This window comes from Tetrahymena thermophila (assembly GCF_000189635.1).
Source record: "Tetrahymena thermophila SB210 genomic scaffold scf_8254697, whole genome shotgun sequence".
Classification (NCBI taxonomy): Eukaryota; Ciliophora; class Oligohymenophorea; order Hymenostomatida; family Tetrahymenidae; genus Tetrahymena; species Tetrahymena thermophila.
The window spans coordinates 491,534-503,866 of NW_002476463.1; the positions used below are offsets into that span (position 1 = coordinate 491,534).

At 20.5% G+C, this 12,333-nt stretch overlaps 4 protein-coding genes across 4 annotated transcripts; 3 read left to right on the top strand and 1 right to left on the bottom strand. All coding sequences in view use genetic code 6, as the record gives it.

Annotated features, from left to right (window-relative positions):
- Positions 1 to 66: 66 nt before the first annotated feature.
- TTHERM_00087015 (transmembrane protein, putative) lies at positions 67 to 955 on the bottom strand (the record flags this gene model as incomplete). The annotated part of the gene is made up of 6 exons (XM_001471225.2): positions 67 to 196; positions 259 to 359; positions 417 to 549; positions 608 to 669; positions 731 to 827; positions 879 to 955. 6 exons carry the CDS (start codon positions 953 to 955, stop codon positions 67 to 69), a joined length of 600 nt encoding a protein of 199 aa, XP_001471275.1.
- Positions 956 to 1,764: 809 nt separating this feature from the next.
- Positions 1,765 to 4,402, top strand: TTHERM_000086999 (hypothetical protein; the record flags this gene model as incomplete). The annotated part of the gene is made up of 4 exons (XM_012796751.1): positions 1,765 to 2,118; positions 2,238 to 2,343; positions 2,394 to 2,760; positions 3,487 to 4,402. The coding sequence occupies 4 exons, from the start codon at positions 1,765 to 1,767 to the stop codon at positions 4,400 to 4,402; spliced, it is 1,743 nt and encodes a 580-aa protein (XP_012652205.1).
- A 1,330-nt stretch (positions 4,403 to 5,732) lies between these two features.
- On the top strand, positions 5,733 to 7,812 carry TTHERM_00087000 (hypothetical protein; the record flags this gene model as incomplete). The annotated part of the gene is made up of 3 exons (XM_001012748.3): positions 5,733 to 6,270; positions 6,369 to 7,063; positions 7,321 to 7,812. The coding sequence occupies 3 exons, from the start codon at positions 5,733 to 5,735 to the stop codon at positions 7,810 to 7,812; spliced, it is 1,725 nt and encodes a 574-aa protein (XP_001012748.2).
- A 708-nt stretch (positions 7,813 to 8,520) lies between these two features.
- TTHERM_00086990 (calpain family cysteine protease) lies at positions 8,521 to 11,649 on the top strand (the record flags this gene model as incomplete). The annotated part of the gene is made up of 5 exons (XM_001012747.3): positions 8,521 to 9,023; positions 9,097 to 9,370; positions 9,432 to 9,629; positions 9,678 to 10,874; positions 10,933 to 11,649. The coding sequence occupies exons 1-5, from the start codon at positions 8,638 to 8,640 to the stop codon at positions 11,647 to 11,649; spliced, it is 2,772 nt and encodes a 923-aa protein (XP_001012747.3). The 5' UTR covers positions 8,521 to 8,637.
- Positions 11,650 to 12,333: the final 684 nt, after the last annotated feature.

The window sequence follows — 12,333 nt, forward strand, 5'->3', positions numbered from 1 at the left end:
TTTATTTCTCATTAAGGTAGAACTTATTATTAATTTCTTTAATTTAAATGTGAAAACACTAGCAAATCATTTACTTTTGATTTTTATATAGCATCCTTCTAATGAGACATATACAATTTAAAAGATGCAAAGTGAATTTAAGAATATTGTAGCCTTAAGAGACTTAGTCAAATCAACTACACTTTCAATTGTATCTCTTTATTTCATAATATAATTTTGTTTAAATTTATTTTTGCATATTTTTAAATAATTTTAAACCTATCTGTCGAGTTTTAAGTTGATTCATATTGACCTTATATGTATTCGATTTCATTTATAGCATAATTAGAGAAGAAAATTGCTAAGAGTAATGCTAAAGTCTTTAAAATTAAAGATTTTTTAAATTAACAGATTTGATCAAAAAAGTATATTTTTACTTATGTCATATAAATAAATAAATTAGTAAGCAAAATATTGCTCCACTATTTGGCTTCATTTGATTCTACTTCTAGCATATACTTTTCTTCAAATGATGCATTTCCATTTTTTATTCTTTCATTTCTTTTGCGACTAAATTTTTTAGAGTATTCATCAATTATTTAAAAAATCCAATATAAATCTAATTTACTCTTTAATGTAATTCCAAATATAGTAAGCACAAAAAGGGATGTAAACAACAAAAACTAAAGCCTATTAAATGTAATTTTAATTATAAATGCAATATATATAAATACCTTAAATAAATTTTTACTTAATAAGAAGGAATTTGATTTATAAGAATCTTTTCTAACCTAAAGAATGCTAATTTATTAATCTTTATTTAGTATGATTATAGATTTTCTTTCACACTTTTAAAATAAAATAATAATATGTTTAAATCAGATAAAATAGATAAATACCTAGTCATAATAATTAATGAAATCAAGCTTATTATTAAAGAGGCTATGTATATGAAAACTTTATTTATATTTACCATTTAATCTACTTATATTAAAATCTACAAACCTAAATTATATTATAACCTATTTAATATTGTACGTTTTATTCAGTCTTTTTAATGATTTATTTAATTTATTTATTAATTAATTTCTTTTAATCTCTTTATTCAGATTTTTTTCAAGATTATTATGATTGGGACTTAATACTTCTATCGATATATTGATCAAATTTTTGAAAAATAGACAATACTTTATCAGAAATCTTTCTTTATTCTCATTTCTTACAGCTTCAAGATTGTTTGGATTAGAAATGCTTAAAAACAACATCAAAATATAAACACTAACTTAAATGTAAAGATTATCTAAATAATAAAAGTATTCGTCCTAAGTTAAAAAAAATACTTCAAATCTCCAATTTTTTATTAAAATATTATGTGTTGACTACTCAAATATTACCATTCTATCTAAAATAATCTTTTAAATATTATTTCAATTTTTAATATTAATATTAAATAAATATTAAAAATTTTAAAACTTTTGAAATTTATGATTTTTTAATATTATATTTACTTTCATAAAAGATTATTTAAATATAAAGATATGTTATAGTAAAATTTTAGTATTAGTTTATATTCTTTAGAAATTTTATTTTATATTACTTTTTGTATACATAGTCTTAAATAATTGTTAAATTAAATAGTAATTTGGTGAAAGAATAGTCATTTATTTTGATAAACAAGTAAAAGATAATATTTAATTTAATCGATAAGAATCGTGTTTTTATAAAAAATATTAAGAAATAACAAGCAAGCAACGTTCCCATAAAATATATAGCGATATTGATAAAATGATTAAAAATGCTAGTTAAATTCTATTAAATTAAGACACCTCTTCATTCTCATACACAGACATAAATTATTAGAAAAATAATTAGGGAAACAGCAATGCATATTTGAATAGTAGTAAAAATAGTAGTGAGTAGACATTTGATAACTTAAATATTTATTCTGCTGCCAATGAAATATCATTACAGAAATCACAAATGAGTGCGAGATTACATAATATTAGATAGAAAAGCTTGGATTTTTAAATGTTTCATCAGAATAGCCCCTAGGTTGGTCTTTCTATTAACAGCGAGAGACTTTCTTTTCAAAATAATACTTTATAATATGGATACTGCTCAAAGCATCCCAATAGAAAGGTAAACCTTTTTTCTCTTTTCAAAGAACTTATAAATAGTTTTCATTTGCTAGATTGAATCTGATATATTGGCTGTTTCATGAAAATATAATATTTTTTGTTTATTAAATCATAAAATAGGCTAAATACTATGTTAGTGAAGATTCAACTAATCTTTTTTGCTCAAAATGTGCTCTTGGAAGTGCATTAAAAGGTAAAAAAATTGAATAAGTGTTTGCTTCTGAAGGTAATTAAAATTAGAAGATGATCATTTATAAAAATATAATTGTTAAATAGAAAAGTTTCGAAAAGCAGAAACAGATACTTTTATGAAGAATTTAAAACTAACACAAAACATTCTAAATTTAAGTGATACAGAAAATGAAAAGGGGAAAGAAAGAGTAAAAGAATTTTATGAAATATAGCTAAAGAAAATAAACGAAGCATTCAACCATGTAGAAAGCATGTTAGTAGAAGAAAGGAATAAAATAGTTTAGAAAATTCACTAAAGTATGAATGAATCTCTAAAACAAATAGATGACTATAAAATGAAAATAAAGCTTTTTAAATTTGAGGCAAGCTAACAAGAAAGAGATATTTCAAATCATTATGATAACATCATCTCATAAATGGAAAATTAACCCTTCACAGAGATTTTAAAAAAGTATTTTTTTATTTGAAATTTAAGGATTTGATATTAACTGTTTGGGTAGATTAAATGAGTTTTTACTTTAATTTCTTTTCAAAATTAAATTCAACTACTACAATAAGCTAAATCTCGTTAATAATCAATGCTTATTATTATAATTCCATGACATACTTTTATTTTGAAAATAATAATAAATACACTTTTTTAAATAACTCTCACTATCATTGACAAAATAAATAACAAATAAATTTCAATCTTTTCAGTAAATATTCATAAAATTTTCATAATAATTAACAAACTCTTTTCAATTTAAATTTAAAAGAGTGAATTATTTTGATCATTCAATTATTATTTATATTTTAGATTGTTAAAAAAATTAGTATTTACTAAATTAAAATAAAATTTAAATTATTTGAGATGATCATATTATTTTTATCTATTAGCTTTAATTTCCTAATAAATTTGATTACTTTTAAATCATTCTAGTTATTACTTTTCAAGTTATTTAATGGGAAAAAAATAATTTAAACAAAATTCATTTATTTGACAATATAGCCCAATTTATAGCACGATTTTTGTAAATTTTTAAATAATATTATTTTTAAAAATTTGCTATTCTAATTAATACATTTTGATTTTTTGAAGTGTTTAATAAATTTGTTTGCAATATTTTTATTTTATAAAATTATTACTAAATTACTTCTTTATGTAAATTTATGGGATTTTTTTTATAAATAATAGTTATAATGAGAAATTAAGTTAAATTTAAGATAGCTTAAACTCCATAAATGCATCAAAGATATCTGTTGTTTAAATTGCTGATAAATCTGACTTACAAAAAATATAAAAAATTTTAGAAAATTCTATTGTTTACTTAAGTGATTATGAGATGGATATTTTTGAAAAACAAATTTATGAAGAATACTTAAGTATATGTTCTTAAATATAAATTAAAAAATCAGAAAGGCCTCTAAGTTATTAAAATTCTAATTCAAGTTACATTTAGGATTAGGTTAAGCACTAAAAAAATAATTCTTGTTAGTTAAACTAGTCAAATGATATAACGAAACTAATAAAACACTTTGGAGAAAGAAAGGAATCTTATGAAAGTTTTGAAATAGCTAGCTAAAATAGTTATTTACTTAAGACGGAATAGAGTGATTGTGCCTCTACAAACTCTTTAAAATAATAAAAGCTATTAGTAAATCATATAAATAGAAATAAAACAATAACTGAATGTAAATTTATTCGTCCTCAAAATAGTTAAAATAGCAGCAGATGCTTTGAAGTCTAAAATACTTAAAGCAAAAGCTCCAACACATCAAATAGATCCTTATTATCTATTGAATAGTAATAGTAATAATAATATAAGATAGAAAGTAAGATTACTAATGAAAAATAAGAGAATTAATAAAAGTAAGAAAATATAAATAAAAACATAGTTTCAAAATAATAAGCACCCTACATCAATTTAGAAAATATAGATAAATATAAAAGAATTAATTATAATATGAATCAATCAAATAACAGCAATAAGTTATAAAAAAGCTCTTCAAGCATAGAAAAGAGGTTAGTTAAAAAGAATATTCCTTAAGTTAATATTGATTTTAGAGTTTTAGGGACAAATTTAACTAATTCATATAATAACTAAAAATGAACTACAAAAGTAAAATAAATCTTAAAGTTTTTCTCTAAAATAAGTAAAATAAATACTTATATATGTTTGAAAAATAATAAAATAATCTAAGAAGTTATTGAATATTTAAAGGACTTATAAATTATTCAAATGCAAATAAGATTAGATTAAGCCCAATACATCAACAATAAATATTATTATAGTTTTCTATAAACTCTTCTATGGGTTATAAATAAAACTATGTAAATAGTAATTAGAGTAAATATTAATTAATAAAATTATTTTTAAATAAAAATTATACAGTAATTGACTATTTCTTATATAAAATAAATAGTCTTCATATATTATTAATTCATAGCCTTAATATATATCAAAAAATTGAATAATTAAAAGCATATAAATTAGAAAATTAAATATAATTCAATAACAAATGTACTTGATTTTTACTATTATTTTTGAAACAATAAATCTTTTTTGGTTAAAAATCTGAGATTTTTTTTTGTAAATTAGCTACTTGATTTTAAAATTAGAATTTCTTTCTCTTTTCAAATTTTGATAACAATCATTATTAATTTTAAGTTGGCCAATATTAAAAAATTAATTGATATATTACTTTGATATTACTAAAAAACAAAATCTAAAAAAGTTGTTGAAAATCACTTTATTACAATTATATAATTTTTAAATTTTATAAAATCCTCTGAGAAAATTATTTTATATTCGCTTTTTTATAAAAGTTAAATTTTTACATTGTGCGAAATGCTTTTTGAATCGTTTTATCTAATAATTTTGACAACCCATTTTTATTATTATTAATTGTTTTAGACATTATTTAAAGAATTGCTTTACTATTTTTGATTTTTGTACATATTATTTATTATTTTTTTATGTTTATTCATTAACAATTTTAGGATTTATTTTGTGAAATAAATTATATAATGAAAATTCTTTTTATTTATCAAATTCATTTTTCAAAACACTTTTTTTATTTTAGATTAAATATTTAATGCAAAGGAATTTTATATCATTAAAAATAAGTTTTACTTTTGAACAAACTAAATGACGAGAAAAACTATTTAAAAAAACCATAAATTTTCTTTCTTATTTTCATTTATATTAATATTTTGTATGCAAAATGATTTTTTCTACTTACTATTTATTTTTGTAATAACTAGTAAAAATAATATATTTAATGTAATTTTTACTTTTTAAGGTAAAAATTAAAAAAAATAAATATAAATTAAATTATTATATATAGGTTTAGCATTATTTATTTTCTTTAAAATTTAGAGAATAAGTTCTATGAATTATATAAAATAATAATTAAATAAATTCTGAAATAGCTAAAAACATGAATAAAATCAGTTAACCGATTTAAATTCCTTTTAACTAATTTGAAGAGGAAATAGATGAATTAGTGCATGATTGCCCTTTTAATAAGATTTGTATTTCAAATTAATGCAGCAACACTCAAAAGCTATGTTGTATTGAATGTGTTCAATTTTATCACCCAAGCCACACTGATAAGATACACGATTACGTATAAGCCTTAAAGCATCTCAAATAGTCAATAAAATATAAAAATTCTAATTTAGTTAAAAAAATAAATTATGTGAAAAATTTAAGTAAAAATTTATAGAAGCAAAGAGATCATATGCTCAAAAAAATCCAAAATAGCTTTTAGAAAATCGACACTTATTGCTCTAACCTAGTTACTATTGAAGCAAATAGCTTGCAGTAAAAATTTGAATCTGTATATGAGATGAGTACATTTAATTTATTAAAAGACCTTACTTAATCGGCCAAAGAAGTTTAGCTGGATCAATAACTTTAAATAATTTAAAATGCTAATAAAATTTTTTCTAAGTTTGAATCAGAATATTAACCATGTATTAATTATTTTTAAAAATTTAATTTAAATTAGAAAATTTTTCATTTAAATTTTTTAAACTCTATAATTTTTAATTAAAATTTTACATCCAAATAGATCTCTAATTCAAAAGTAGAAAAGAGAATGAGTTTAATGAGAATGTATAACTCCACATCGAAAACATGAAAACATATTTATTAGATTTAAATTAAAAAAATAGTAGGTTTACAAATAAAATCTATAAACTAAGCAAAGAAATCACTTAAACTCATCTCATAAATTTTAGGACTTGCAATATTAATAGCAACAAAATTGAAAAATATGAAACACCTATTAGTTAGATGGTTGTTTTAAATAAAAATATTTTACTTTTATCTATGAGAGTTGATGTTGAAAGATAGTTCATATAATTTATTGATTACTCTGATTAGCAAAATCAATATGAATAAATAAATGAACTTACCATTTAGCATGAAAAAATTGTTGATTTAAAGAGTAGGTAAACATTTTTAGTGGTTTCTGATTCTAAAATAAGCAAAATAAGATATTCTGCTTAATAAATATACACAATTAAACAAATTTTTTTCATAGAAAAGATATTATTAGTAGAGTTTATACCAGAAACAAATAGCATATTAGTTATAACTAAAGATTTCAGCATTAATAATTAAAATATTAAACTCTAATTCTATAGAGCTAGTGATTTTTCTCTTTACAAAAGATACACGATGGACGATTCTTCAAAAACAATAATCACTGCTTGCTCTTTCCAAACAAATACTCTAGTTACAGCGAATTAAAGGCATTTAAAAGTAAATTATTTATTTCTTAAATATTAAAGTTAGAAATTAAAATTAATTTTAATTTACTTTGAAAATTTGAAAGTTTATTTTAGAAAATATTGCAAACAAAACTGTTTGAAAAAAATCTGAAAGTTTTAATAAATTAATTATTTATTATTTATTATATAGTCATTAAATTTAATGTTTAATATTATTTAGTACTTTTTGATAATATTTATTTTATAAACTTCTATTAATATTAATTAAATAATTTCATATTAAATTAGATTTACTAATTAATATCTGGAAGATTTAATAAATTTTATGTGGTTGGAGATACTATTAATGACAATATTATTGATTTAAAATTTCAAAAATAATAACAATTAGAAAACAAAGATGAGCTTATTGTTTCAAATATTTAGGGGTTAGTAACTAAAATCTCGTTTCCAAAAATAAATAAAAAAATTGTGAACACAAAAAGTCCTAATGAAAAAGTATTTTTTTGTATATTTGAAGAACTAAAGCTATTCACGGATAAGAGATATATTTAATTTATTATAAAACCTGGAAACACATAAGTTAAAGTATTAAAAATTAAAAAAAATCTTAAAAAAAATAGTAAAACTGAAAAAATAGACCAGGTTTTTGAGTTAGATGAAGAGTATACTTGTCATTCAAGTTATAATATTTTAGGAAGTCCTTCTTCATATAATTTATTCATAGGTACTTCTAAAGGTTCTTTCTTTCATTTTAACTATTCAAACATTCAAAGTTGATTCATAAAAGTTAAATCTATGATTAACATACTTTGTTAAATATGTAAAAAAGCATTTATTATGAAATTAAAATATAATATAAAATTAAAAATAATTGTTTGTTATTATTATTATTATTATTATTATTATTTTTGTAACTAAATATTTGTTTTTTAATATTTTGTTTTGAATATTGAATCAAAGTATGTTTTATTAAATTTAATTTTAAATCATTAATCATTATAAATTTCTTTTTAATATGTCCATGATTAAATATATTATTTTATAGTAATTTTTTTTTCTCTTAAAAACAATTTTTGGTGTAAAATATTGGAAATCTTTTTAATTAAAAGATTTTTTTCTTTTTTAAAAATATTAAAATATGAAAGAAATATTATTTATCAATTTAAGATTTTAAATATTATAAATATCTCTAACTTAAACTTAAATAAAATCCTATTTTATATAAATATTTTTTATTATTCATTTTAGAAATGAAATTATTAGTATTATTTGTAAACGAGGATAAATATGTTCGTTAATAAATAGAAATGTATTATTTATTTAATAATTAATATTGACTGGTTTATATGTTAATTAAGAAGAATTTATTAACTTATTTATTTGATAAATAAGGATTATTGTGATATCAACTGATTTATTAGTAAACTGATTGTTTGTCATTCATTCATTATTTTATTAATTTGTATTGAAACTGTATAATTAATTCTGCACATAAAGGATAATTTACCTTTGAAGGATAATATTTAATCAGAAGTTAATAAATTTGGAGGATTGGCTTTTACTAAAACTAAGATAGAATAAAAGCATATTTTTAAGAATTAAATGTCTTGTAAAATTTAGTAATGTAACGAAAAAGATATTACGAGCTTTATAAAAGAATGGATGTTTAAGTAGTTTAAAGATGAGACTTTTTTATAACTTTAGAAAGACTACGAAGCTGGAATCCTCAAAAAGTATGAAGATCCTTACTTTCCACCTAACAATGAATCGCTTGGGTAAAAAATTGTAAAAAAATTCAAGGATTTGGTTTGGAGAAGAGCTCCAGAGTTTATTACTAACGTAGAAGTGCTAGATTTAGAGGTAGAATAGAAGGTTAATTAGGGTAGAATTGGTGATTGTTATTTACTTAATCCAATAGGACTACTAGGATTAATTCAAAAAAATATGATCTCAAGATTATTTACCATAAAGGAGCCAAATTAGATAGGGTAATTTCAATTAATTTTACTTTTTAAATAAATAATTTATTCAAATGTCTTTTTAAAAACTAAAATTCACTAGATATTATAGTGTTTGGTTATTTATTGATGGAAAATGGCAATATATTACTGTGGATGAGAGCTTTCCTTGGTGGATAACTAGAAAAAAACCTTATTTCTGTGATATTGTTAATGAAAATCAAATATGGGCGATGATTATTGAGAAAGCATGGGCAAAACTGCATGGAGAATACAGTCGTCTTTGGGGAGGCGATACTGGATTGGCATTCAGAGTTATAACAGGAGCTCCTACTAAATCATATGGACTAAAAAAATATAGAAAAGATCCAAGAAAGGTAATATTATATTATCTACTTTGACTATTAATTTATCTATCATTTTTATTACAATTTGTAGAAAGAATATATTTACAAACAAATTGATATGCACTTAAGTCAAGGACATTTAATTTCTGTTACTACAGGTGCTTTGGATGACTATGGAAAATCTATTATGACTTAAGGACATAGCTATGCCTTGATAGGATACAAAAAAGAAGAAAATAAATACATAATTAGAGATCCAAGAGGTCCCACTAATGTCTTTGGCAAAGAAGTAAGTAAACAAAAAAAAAAATATTTATTTAATTAAAATTTTTAATAGATTTACGAAATAGATTAAGTTGAGTTGATATACCTATTTTAGTGCGTGATTGTATGTCTTTTACATCCCGAATATGTTTTCACTTAGCATGAATTGGTGTTTGAAGATGAACAGTCTAAATCTGAAAGGCTTTTTAAAATGAAAGTTGAAAAAAAAATGAAATTTCACATTAGCTTTTTCTAGCCAAATAAAAGATTTTTTAAAACTTAAGATAAGAAACAAAAACATAAACTAAGCAAAATAACTGCTAAAGTTCTAAAAATTGATTCAAAGGATGGAATTATAACAAAAGCAAAAACCTTATCTTAGAGGAATGGCAAGAGTTAACAAATAGATTTAGAACTTAATTTAAATAAAGGAAATTATTATGTGTATTGTTTAGCTGAATGGAATAGTTCTATATTTCGTAAAATTAATATTTGCTCTTATGGTTAGTATTTTGTAGAGTTTACAGATCTTACTTCTGATAAAAAATTGTGTTAGTTAAAGGAGTTTTTAGAAATTTAAAGGTAAAAAAAAGAAGAGTAAAAAAAATGCAAAAAAAGCAAATAACTAAAACAAAATAACATTTCATAAAATAAATTAAATTAAGAAGTTGAAATATCAAATTAGTAAATAACTGATTAGGATAATCTAAAAAAAGAACAGCAATAATAGATTAAATAAAATTTAGATTAGTAAACTTAAAAAAATGAAAATGAAACAAAAATTAATTTACAATAGATAAGGTAAACAAATTAAGCATAAAGAAATGATAAAAAAGCAGATACCAAGCAAAATGCATAATAATGTAAAAAAAATGAAACTAAATCAGGTGAAAAAGCAGATAATAAACTAAATGAGATAGATGAAAAAAAATAATCAAGCAGTGTTTCTATTAGTAAATCTAATAAATTAAATTTAACTGAGGAAAATGTATCTTAAATATTAAATATTTCATCTCAAGAAAATAAACATAAAACAAATCTTTTTAATATCTAAGTTGATTAGAATTAGAATACAATCCCCTCTTTAAATAAATTAGAAAATTCTTCCTCTAATTAAAATGCAGCAACCACTAATATTTTACTTTCTTCAGCAACTACTTCTATTTAATTGTAAAGAAAAAATTAGATAAAAAGTAAAACTTTATTGAGCCAAAAAAGATATTCTCTCAACAAAAGTCAAAATAGAGTTTATGCTGCTTAAGAAACAAATGTAACTTAAAATTTGTACTTTTCCTATTGACTTTTATAATTTTATTAATTAAAAATAGCCTGAGCAGTCCCAATCAAAGAATTAGGAAATTCAATAATTATTGTAAGGTAATAATAATAATTAAAAAGATTTACAGATGAATAGAGATTAGAAAAGCTATCTTAATTCTAATAATCATCAGAATCTTCAAAAGCAGAAGCTATCTGTAATAATCAAGGATAGAAGATCACTTAATTTAGTAAATAACTAAAACTAATAAAATGAAATTTTATAATTAGCAAATCTCTAATCCTAAAAATTGCACGAATAAAAAATAGACTAAAAAACAATTAAAGAAAATAGATGTTTAAATATACTTCCCCCTTTATGTCCTTCTCCATAGATTAAAAATTATTGTCAAAACAATTATTAAAATTCAAAGTATCTTTCAATGACTGATTAAAAAATAAATAAAAAAAATAAATAGTTTTTATAATCATCAGAAAATAAAATGAATTAAATGATTATAAACACTAATTCTTCCATAAACACTTAAACACATAACTTAAATATTACTGAGTAGCTAAATCATCAATACGCTCAAAAAAATGTAGAAAAAAGTATTCTTAAAAGTATTAACTTGTTTAATTAATTAACTGACATCAAAAATGCTTCTAGCACATTGCCTTTTAAAGAAAAGTAAGGTTAAAAAAATAACTCTGTTGTGAAATCAAATAGATAATTAGCTGGGAACAATTACTTGTAAAATAAATCTTATTTGAAGCAAAAAGACTGAGTGATTATTTATTTTAGTTCTGTTAAAGTTAAGTTTTTGATAAATACAACAAATATTCTTTTATTAAAAAATACATTCAATGGCTATTAAAAATAATACTTAAATAGTAAAACCAAAGGTTTAACAATTAATTTTACCAACCAATAAAAATATCTTACAAATCCTTTTATAATTAAAAAACTCAAACATTGAATTCTTAAATAAAACCTAAATTTCTCTTAAATTAAATAGAAAACCTTATTTCTCTCCTTTTTTACTTAATTATTTGCAAATAAATTATAATTAAATTATATTAATCAATAAGCAAAAACCTTTCTCTCATTCTATTCATAAGTAAAATATATTTTAAAATTGAAAAAAATATTAAATAATATTATTGTAATTTTGTATAAATACTATTATTCAATATCAATCAACTTTAAGTTTAAGCAAAACTCAAATTTATATAAAATTAATAAATCTGTTTACATTTGAAATAGAATTTTAATAATCAAGTGTTCAATATCACTTTATAATTTTGTAAAGTTTCTAAAATAAAATAAAAAAATTATTATTTTATTTTAATAGTTTGTTGATTTAAGTAAATATTGTTCTCGAAACTTTAAACAAATAGAATTTTTTATTAATTGATTATATGATTTTAAAATTTACACTTTTTTGGATCTTAAGGATCAAAAAAAATTA